This window comes from Eretmochelys imbricata, chromosome 7 (assembly GCF_965152235.1).
Source record: "Eretmochelys imbricata isolate rEreImb1 chromosome 7, rEreImb1.hap1, whole genome shotgun sequence".
Lineage (NCBI taxonomy): Eukaryota > Metazoa > Chordata > Testudines > Cheloniidae > Eretmochelys > Eretmochelys imbricata.
The window spans coordinates 82,190,130-82,201,142 of NC_135578.1; the positions used below are offsets into that span (position 1 = coordinate 82,190,130).

An 11,013-nucleotide genomic window follows, 5' to 3' on the forward strand; every position below is an offset into this window, starting at 1 on the left:
AATAACCTAACTAATTTTGAGGCAGAGCTTGATAAATTTATGAATGAGATTATATGATAAGATAGCAGGCACGTGGCCTTCATGACCCAGGAGGTCCCATCCAGTGCTGTGCCCTGTGTTCCTATGTTTAGTTTTAATTATTAAAATAATACTTCATCCTCAGCCAGTAAATGTTCATGTAGAAATGTTTATCCATGTCCATCAGCAGAGCACCTGATAGCAATAAAAATGCTGTTACAGATGAAGAGATGTATATCAGATCCCCTGCTTTTTAAAAGAAAAGTTTATTAATATGTGACCTCGGCCCTGCATTGTCTGTTACTGTATCTCTGCTGAGAAATGGGAATTGACCACGGGCTTCTGTGTTTGTGTATGAACAAAGTGTGAATTAGCAAAATTCTAACAAATTAGTAATTGTCAAATACGTTAAATGTTTGAGAATCATGTTAGCAATTCAACAATAGCTTGGAGAGCTAACAGGAATTGTAGTACTCACATCTAGGGGCAAAACTGACAACTAGTTACAGGAGCAGGGCAAAGAGGGTTGGTAAGCATAGATTCCAATAGTATACAGTAATTGAGTTTGTATAACACCTTTTATCTCAAGAACCTAGCATGATTTGAGTACACCTAATGACACTTTACAACACCCGTGTGAAGGATGAGGATAAATAAAATACTGCTCTGGCTGCGTGTATATCCAAAGAAAGGGGGATCAAATTTAATACAAAAGCGTTTCCTCAGAGAATTCAGTTATTCCTTTTCAAGGTCTGTCACAACTGTTTATTGTACACAACTATAATATTATTAAAGAGCTAGTTTAGGACAGAGATGCTCAAACTTTGCCCAGTTGAGCATGATCTTAGCAACTTGGCCAGAATTCTAAGGAGGCAAAGATAATATGGATAAAATGGAAGACATTTCATTTTCCATAACCTTTAGTACAGAGGCATGTCCTTGAGAAATTGCAAGTCCCGACATGCAATGTTTGGATCAAGATGTGTTGGGTTTTTTTTTTTAATTCAATGATTTGTTATGCATTTTGGCACATTTGCTGTTGCCTCCACATCTGGACATGTACAACAGATTAAGTGCAGCCAGAAATTGATATGAAATGTTCAGTGATACAGTATAAATATCCCTACTCTCTGTACTGATGAATTAATCCACAATGAAATCAATAAGTAATGATAAGTAAGCTATACTCCTGGAAATACTCATAAACACGTAATATTACATTTATCACTTTTTTCAGTGCGTTACCCAGTAGTTTCTGCTCTTTGCAGAACTCTTCTATGAAAAAAGGTAATGAACTTCCAGGAACTGAAACTCAGCTCTAAACGCACATTGTCTGTGTAACCTACCAACACCGAGGCAGCTCCATTTAATGTTCTAAGACTCCAGTTATGAGAGAGTTACCAAACTCTTCACTACTGTTCTGCATATCCATGTAAACTAGCTGGATTATATATAAATAACGTTTCTTCAGAACTGTACCATTGTCTGTAATTCCAGGTATGAGAAAATGATTAGTGGAATGTACCTGGGAGAAATCGTTCGCAATATTTTGATTGACTTCACTAAAAGGGGATTCCTGTTTAGAGGTCAAATTTCAGAGTCGCTGAAGACCAGAGGTATCTTTGAAACCAAGTTCCTTTCACAGATTGAGAGGTAAGATTGATACACAGTAGAATTGCTGGAGTTGAAATAGTGCATGTCTAATTTAGTACTGGTGCTTGAGGGGAGGAAACTAGGAGTGCAGTTCAACTCTGCTTGTCATTGGAAGGTATCTGTACCATAACCTTCATTAAAGAGCGATGAATATCAGCAGATCGAATTTTTCTAGTATTAAACTGTGATTACACAACATGTGTCCTCATTAACTAAATCTGAACAACTGCTTGGCATTCAATTCTTACTAAAGCACACACTAGTTTGTAAACTGTAAGGCCCTGCTTCTGAAAACATTCATGTATGTGCTTAATTTTATTTGAGTAGCCTTACTGAATTCAGTGTCCCCATGTTGCATGAGTAAAGTTGACCCCTAGGCAAATGTTTGCAGGATCAAGGCCTGAATTGAGTAGATCTCAGATTCTTTGTTGTCAAAACTTATACACATTGGTAACTGTTAAATGGCAGATATGTCAGTGGTCATGGAAAGCCTTACATTATTTGACCTATATCTTTTGTGTATATTTACGTAAGATAGGTGTTACTATTTTCCTTTTCATACTCTGGTGAGATTCAGGCTAATTGCCTCAGCTCGCAGAATTTTAAACTGTTTAACTTGCCTTTATAACATATGTTTAAAGCTTAATCATGTATTTTGGCTTCTTTTACCTTTTCTGAAAGTAAGATCCGCTAGCAATTTAGGAATTCTAACATTTATAAAATGCACCATTTTCCTTTTTAAGTGTCAGACAGTAGTTTTACCTGTCCAACTGAATGTGCACATGATAACCTGGAAGGAAAAAAAGATTTAGGTCAGATTAGCAAAACTATTTATAGAGCACAGTAATGAAATGGGAAGTTCACCTTAGAATTATAGGACTTTTACATAGGGAAATAATGGGAGCAGAAATCAGGAGACAGAAAAATGATTTTGTGCTCAAATACTTCTGTAAATACGAGGGAAAATATTTTGTTTTTATTTGTACTAGAAGCCTATAAAGGCTGCAAGAAGAATTCTTTAGAAAGTCTTCTCAGTTCATAAGAGTATTTCCAACTAAGGCCATGTCTACACTACAGTAACTCCTGGCTTAATGTTATAGTTATGTTCCTGAAAAATGCGACTTTAAGTGAATCCAGCAAGCAGGAGCCTCCCAGGAGCAGCTCGAAGGCAGGAGCAGCACATGGCAGTTGGGGGAGGGACAGCTGAACTGCCAGCAGTTGATAGCCTGCTGTGCGGCTGCTGCACAGGGAACTTACGGGGGTGGGGAGCTGATAGGGGGGCTGTTGGTTCCAAGCCCCCACCAGCTAGCTCCAACCGGCTGTTCTTCCTGCAAGCAGTGGACAAAGCAGGCGGCTGCCAAACAACGTTATAAGGGAACATTGCACAACTTTAAACGAGCATGTTCCCTAAATGATCAGCAACGTAACCACGAAACATCATTAACTGGAACGACTTGAAGTGAGGAGTTACTGTACGTCTTATGTTGGCAAAACGTATGTTGCTCAGGGGTGTGAAAAAAACACCCTCCTGAGCGACGTAAATTACGCCAGCATAAATGGTAGTGTGCACAGCGCTATGTCGGCAGGAGAACTTCTCTCGCTGACATAGCTATTGTTGCTTGTAGGAGATGCTGTAATTATGTTGACGGGATTGCTCTCTAGTTGGCATAGAATGGCTACACGAGAGATCTTACAGTGGCACAGCTGCATTGGTACAGCTGCTGCTGTAAACTCTCTAGAGTAGATATAGCCTGAGTCATAGTGATGGTAATCAAAGATGCTTTTGCTGGTTTTGGTGTTTCATTTTATTGTTTGTAAGTTTTAACACAAAAACAATTTCCTTGTTCTTATTGAATACATGCAGTAGTATGTAATAGTAGAGATATAATTATTAATCTATACTAGCAATAGCTACTCATTGATTATTTATTTATATTGTACTATTAGTGCCAAGATAGTATGTTGTAAAGTAATTTAAAGGCCACTCGATGTTTCAAGGAAAAGCATAATATAATGGAGACTTATAAATACTTTTTCTCATGGAAATATCCTTTTAGAGGAAATGATGAGGGAAGAGACATGCAAAAAAAAATAGTCTGTTGAACCAATATTACTTCTAAATAGAATGTGCTGTAATGTTTGCCATGACTCTTTATATGATTATTGGTGCTTGAATGCAGCAGCATAGGGTGGAGAAATGAGCTCAAGATTGTGAGACACTCTTGTGAGTCCTAACCTGGCTCCAACAGCAAATACTTGCCAGATGTGCCTATGATGCTTTGGTGGTTCATCCAGACCAATAAGAGGTTCTGTCAATGCCTGCTCTGTAACCTTGGGGACCTCTGTGTTAATGCTGCTATGGTTCAGAGCCCTGATATCAGGAGCATGCCCACAACACAGTGGTCTCACCCTGGCTTTCACCAGTCCAGTCACTCTTTTCAGGGTGACACCCAACAATTCTTCTAGTCCTGAGTCTCCTCAAAACTGTCTCACCTGCAGTGTCCTGTCCCTGTTATTGGGTGCTCACAGAGGTAACACCAAGTTTTCCAGTACACATAACAGCTTGTTAGCCCAGCTGGGTTTATACCCAGCACTGAGATAGCTTGTAGTAAAACTGATAATAAGCTTATTGACAAAGAACAAGGATTTAAGTGATTTCAGGTAAGAGCAAAAGAGATGGGAAAGGGATATAAACAAAACAAAAATAACACTTAATTCTAGCAAGAAGTGCAGCTTTATGCAGTTTCTTGCTCACTCCAAACTGCCAGTATTCTCAGGCCTGTTTTAACAGGAGGATTCAGCTTTTATAGGTACAAAGCACTGTCTTCTTTGTTCTCTCAGGTGATGGATTATTCAAATGTTTCTTCCCCCACCTTATATTACCCCGAAGTTTCTTGTCTCTGTTTCAAGAGCCAGGAAGGCTTCCTGGGTGTACAGACTCTATCCCCCATTGTCATCACCCCCACTTTTTAGCTGGTGGCTTTGTTTACCTTATATGTAAATGTACTTTTCATTGTCCTCTGTGATCAAGTGGGTCAGACAAGTAAATACATGTTCCTTTGTCTAGGGCAGGCTGGGATTTATGGGCTGCCTGTCAAACACATTTTAAGGACATCGTTTCATCCTACGTTTATAACTCATTCTACTCACCCCATACATACATCACACAATGGTTTTGGGACCAGCATGTCTCCAGTTTGCATATGATACTTTCCACAACATCTTTCAGATACAGATTATGACAATAGTGTGTTGGGGCAATGAGTTTGTCAGGCCTAATGTGAGTCATGGTATGGTGTGCCCTCTGCTCATTGGCATTCATGGGCTCCTGAGCTCACCGTGCCTCACAGAGGGATTGTGAGAATTTATTAGGTGTAAATTGTTGTATAAATACTAAATATTGTTCTTGTTAAAGGGTTCATTCAGTAACCTGGTCAAACATCTTGTTCTCCTTTCTTTTCAGTGACAGGTTAGCATTGCTTCAGGTACGAACAATCCTCCAGCAGCTGGGCTTGAATGGTACCTGTGATGACAGTATAATTGTAAAGACGGTTTGTGGAGCAGTATCGAGAAGAGCAGCTCAGGTGTGTGGAGCTGGAATGGCTGCGGTTGTAGATAAAATAAGAGAGAACAGAGGATTAGACCACCTGGAAGTAACAGTTGGTGTAGATGGGACTCTGTATAAACTACATCCACAGTAAGTATTATTTTTCTCTGCATTTGTTTGCAATAAGTGCTTCATTGCTGTAGGTTTGGCCTTTCTCTGAAGTGTCAGATACTGGCCTCTGTTAGAGGAAGAATAGTCATTGTAATTAATAGCAAGCAAAAACAGAGCTTGAAAAACAATTATGGTTGGAGCTTTATACGGGGAATAAGAGACTGTAAAAGGAATAATAAAGCACAAATAGTTAGCAGCAGTATGCCAAATAAAAAGTAATAAAACTCATTAAATAAGTCGGTCAGAAATACAGGCGAGAGCAATAGGGCCATTGAATAGGGAAGAAAACAAAGAATTATTGTTTCCTGAAAAAGAAATGACAGAAGAATTAAATGGTTTCTTTGCATCAGAGTTTGATATTGCAACTTTGGAGGGTGTTTGTGTGTGGTAGTGAGGAAGAACTGTAGAGACTGACATTAATGAAACAGTGGTAGGCAAAAATAAAGGAATACAAAACAGATTACTTCCATGAAAGATATGGCATAAGCTATCAAATAGCTGAGCCATGAACTCCTGCTAAGTTAATAATGATATTGCAGTAGTGTCTAGATGCCCCAGTCAGGGTTTGGAACACCATTGTGCTAGGCACTGTCCACACAGATGGAATGAAGAGACAGTCTAGAGATGATACAGTGTGTAAACTGCTGTGGATTTGTGAAAGGTAAATTGTGTTGGAAAATGTCATGACTTTTGCAGGGCTGTGAGGAACCAGTAGATTCAGTATATCTCAACAGTCAAATGTGGGCCTGACAGATTATCATATGAAGTATCTAATAGTGGGGGTAGATAATAAATTAATAAAATGTTAGTGATTATCAACTCATGCTTTTTGTAAACATGTAGTTTAGGGTCTAGGTCATATATTGCCCATAACTTGCATATTTTTGAAAATATATATACATTTATGGGTTCCCAAATACCCTGCTTGCTGTGACATTCCGGGGAGGAGAGCTCCTAGGACTACTGTGATATTCTGGGGTGCAGTCCAGACCAATGAGGGGCTGTCAGCCCCGCCCTGCAGACTTGGGTGCCTCATAATGCTTTGTAGCTCCCACCTGAGCCGTCCACAACAGCCTTCCAGCATGCAGGCAACACCCTGAGTGTCTGTATATAGCTGCAGCCACATATCAGTCACACTCTGGCTTCCACCAGCCTGGGTTACCACTTGCCGGGTGACCTGAACACACTCCCAGTCCGGGTTTTCCCCCAAAATGTCTGTTCTGCACTGTCCTGCCCTCTCCTGGGCAGTCAGACACATTCTGTTCATTGTCTCTCTAAGGGGATCCATATACAACAGTTTGTCTCCCTAAGTGGAGTTACCCATACAGTTCACAACAGTGAATTAGTTTTGATTAAAGAATAAAATAAAACAAGTTTAACTACAAAGAGAGAGGTTTTAAGGTAGTACGTGTGTAAGGCATTAAAGTCAGAAATGGTTACAAGAGAAATAAAGATAACGCCCTTTCTAGGACTAAAACTTAACAAACTAGACTTGGTTTCAAGGTGAAGTCTAATACCACATGTTTCCAGTAACGTTGCTGACAAAACTCTCAGGCCAGGACCAGTGGCTGTTTCTTTTGTTGTCTTAGGTGAAAGAGGGAGAGATGGATAGGGAGAAATATCTTGGGGAGTTTTTCCGCCCTCTTTTATAGTCCAGTCCTCCTTTGAAATGCATTTTTCCGAGGGTTACTCCTAGATAAATTTCATTCCTGCTGGGAGGTTAGAGTTATGGAGTATTGTGGTGAAAGAGGTTTCATACAGATCTGTTTGTTCCTGCACTCCCCTCCTTGCCAAAAAATGGCCACTTGATAGGTGATTGCTCATCAACTTCGATGACACCTGGCTAGAGACGTCAGCTTGTTCTTTCTCTTTTAGAGAATGGTAAACATATTTCAGACCTAATTTCAGCTTCTGTTTATAACTTTGTTACTACACACGTTACATCATGATATTAATGACCACTGAGTTATAAGTTTTCAAATGATACCTCACAAGGCATATTTTGTACAAAGATTATTACAGTAGTGTGTAGGGTGTGACTACAGGGGTGCATTTGGTCACAATTACCTCATAGCAGCAGTGGTGGGAGGCAGGAGCAAGCAGCCCAGGTGGTAAAGACAACTCTTCATCAGCTGTGGGGCTTAAGGGAGCTTCCCCATTGACCTCCCAGAGCCAGTGACTGTATGGAGAGGTAGGATCAACTCCTAAGTCTCAGTCTTGCATTAATGATGGTAGGAGGGAAGGGCAGAGGTTGTGTACGTTCAGGCAACCATGCTCCCTACAGCTAAGGGGTGGAACTAAATAGTTATCATTTAAACTGCTTTTCCTTTCATAGCTATAGCTTTCATTGTTATATTGTCTCCCAATCACCTGCACTCTCCAGCAATGTTCTTCATCTCTCTTTATGTGCCTAGCCAGTGTTCAGAATTTTGTTGGTCTATGTTCCTCATGCCAGAATCCTGTAGTGATGCTGTTGCCCAGGGATGGATGCTGAATTACACTTACATCCGTATCTGTTTGTTTTGTAGCTTTTCAAGGATCATGCACCAAACAGTAAAGGATCTTGCACCAAAATGCAATGTGACATTCCTCCTTTCGGAAGATGGCAGTGGGAAAGGAGCAGCTCTCATTACTGCTGTGGGATGTAGACTTCGTGATGCTGAGCAAAACTAAACTCCAGAACACTGGCTTTAATTCTGCCTTTCGAGCACTTTCTTATAAAGCAGCGACTCTGTAGTCTGAACTGGTAGAAGACCAGAATTCACTGCTTTATTGAAAAATACAACTAATGACATAAAAAATAGGATACAAACTAGAGTGTGTGCTGTTGATAATATCACCATCTCTGGACCCCCAATCTGCATGTTTCTTTTCCACCTGGTTGGCACATACATTCCCCATCTCTAGGTCATTAAAACCAGTTTATTATTTATGCAGCTGTCAAAATAAGTTATTGTTTGAGATAAAATTACAGCCAAATGATCTACATTAATGAGCTACTTTTACTTCATATGAAATGTATTCGCTCCAGCAGATACTATGTCCATGTTAAATGCACCACTGATATGCTGAACATAAAATCAAGGTGTTTATGCTTATAGAAGCAGAAGTAATAATTCCCTCCTGCATTTCTGCCCAATGTTGTTTCACTTAAAATGACTCTGGAAATATTACAGTGTGTCAGCACTGGGTGCTCACGTAACTGTACAGTGGGACTTAGAATATGATTTATTTGCCTCCTTATTTGCCTCCAGTTTTATTACGGTAAAAGTAAATGGCACCGTCCCACAAATCTGGTATCACTGGCATTTCCCATTGCTTCTGTGAATAGTGTTGTGTTATGAAGTACAATAAGTATTGTTTAAAGAGGAAAATCCTTACTAGTAAAATCAAGTGATTGATTGGGGTAATCCAAATCTCTGGACATAGAAATCTGTGGTCCTTAGCAGATTTTGCTGTATTCTTCAGAGTCTAAGATTTCTTGTAAAAGTTTTCTATCCCTTTTTTACTAAATAAATCAGCACACTGCTGCTGTTTTGCTGAATCTATAGCTAAACAGACTGAAACAGCATAATACAGAAATGTAAAATTCCCCTTCTTACTTTAAAGAGTTGTGGTTTTTTTTTTTTTTTTTTGCTTCAAAGCAAGTTTTAATGTTTAAACACCTTCTCAAAACACAAACACCCAGCTAAAGTTAATGATCCTAGGGAAATACCAGGGTCAGGCTTTGGTTTGGATGTTAAGGAACCACACAGAGTGCCAGGCCCAGTTATTCTATGGACTAAAACAACGACAAAGATTATATACATACTTCGTATCCCTTCCTATGTTGAATCGATTCTGTCATTGTAAGTATTTAGCCCATCTGTTGTTTTTAAATCGAAAAGCAAGTTAAGCCAAGTTACATTAAATAACTTTTGCATGTCACACTTTTTTCCTGCCAAAAAAAGGAGAGTCCTCTGTAGTTAATTCCTCCTTTTCTACCAAAAATAAATTGAGGTCTCTCCAGCTTGCTCTTCCCTCTTCCTGTGTCACCCCCAAGATTTGGATTGCCCTAGTTATTGGTAACATTTCAGTATGCACTGTGGTTGAATGTTGTAAGGTAACATGTGAGTCACAAATAGTACTTGCAGCTTTAAGTGTGTGTGTCTACCTGAAGAATTGCATGCCTAACTGGTTTTGCAAAGGTAGAAAGTCTTTTTACTTTGCACACTAGTAATAGTTATACTAGTGTTAAGTGATATTTGTGAAAATATTAAACTTTTTTTGATGTGTGTTAACTGGTGTCCCGTGATTCTTTCTGGAAGAGGCTCTGGTGGATGATGGCTTGGTACTTTGCAAAGCTCTGCTGTTTTATAAAGGTATAAAATGTAATCACAGCGATGTCCGAGGTTTTTATATTCCTTTGTACTCTATTACTAAGGAGGAGTTCACAGGCACGACAAAGACTTGGCCTATTGTATTAAAGCAAACCTGCTTAGGAATACATTTGGCCAGCTGTTCAGTCCTGGGCATAATAGATGCACCTCTGCAAAACTGCACATACTCTTATGGAGTCCACAACCTCCTTGTTTGTGCACACCATCTGACATTTGCACACCCACATATGTCAGGTAATTACATACATTCACTGGTTTGCATATGCAGCTACCTGATTTGTATGCTGAAATGTCAGTTTGGGTGCACAAATGTTGAGCTCTCGCAGGTGTGCCAATTGTGCCTCTAGTTGAAACTATATAACTCATAATCTCTGCACAGCTGTCAGCCTGCCAAGGCCCAGGTATGCATCTATAATCCAAAATGATAGACAAAATAAAGTGAGACGCTTGCTATGCTGAACAAGGTTTTTGTTTGCTTGTTAGTGTAAGTTACATTTTCTATCAGTTTAATTTCACAAGTCTTATTTATGATATCGGCAATCTTTTGGAGATGGCTTGAGCCATAAAATTAGGATCTGACTTTTGAACACTAGTAAATGTGGGTCTGTTTGAATCTGAGAATTTGGTTCAATATACAGAGACTGAATGGCAGCAAAATTCAAATCTGGATCAAAGGTTAGATTGTGAAACCTCTTCCCCTAAAGTTGGAGGTGCTTGGTTATGTGGATTTTTGGTTGGGCCAATCTTCATAATTTATAATAAAATTGGGATGACAATAAGCATGGAGGTGGCTTTGTGTTTATAACAGTGGAACTTTCCCTGTCATGGAGGATAGTTAATATGAGATAAGAAGCCCTAGTTCTTTTCTAAGCAGAAGATGGACGTACGCAGACTTTAATCTCTAAACTGCTTCTTACCCCTGAGAAGTGTGTTAAGAGTGAAGTGCAAGTCTTGACTGTATTTTAAAAAATGTCTTAAATTCCATGTTGACCAAGCACTAATTGAGTTGTCTTACAGTGCATTATTTAAAGGTTTGTGGCTTGAAGAATAAAACTATGATCCTTACTTTGTAAGATGTTTGTTATATAAAAATGATCATATAAACCTTATTTCAAGGAAAAAGTGTCATTTACATACCTATGTTATGCTGTCATCTGCTCATACTGCTACAGTTGAGGGTCCTTTAGTGTTTCTCTTACAACGGTCTCATCAGCATTTTAATGTTTTAAAACAAGCAATTTTTGT

At 39.2% G+C, this 11,013-nt stretch overlaps 1 protein-coding gene across 1 annotated transcript in view; it reads left to right on the forward strand.

Annotated features, from left to right (window-relative positions):
* LOC144267687 (hexokinase-1) overlaps positions 1-9,669 on the forward strand; it is a 69,370-nt gene extending 59,701 nt beyond the window's left edge. The window contains exons 16-18 of the mRNA XM_077821868.1: positions 1,516-1,671; positions 5,135-5,368; positions 7,918-9,669. Of these exons, the coding sequence (XP_077677994.1) occupies positions 1,516-1,671; positions 5,135-5,368; positions 7,918-8,062 (535 nt within the window). The 3' untranslated portion in view covers positions 8,063-9,669. The remainder of the gene's footprint in view (positions 1-1,515; positions 1,672-5,134; positions 5,369-7,917) is intronic.
* The last annotated feature ends 1,344 nt before the right edge of the window (positions 9,670-11,013 follow it).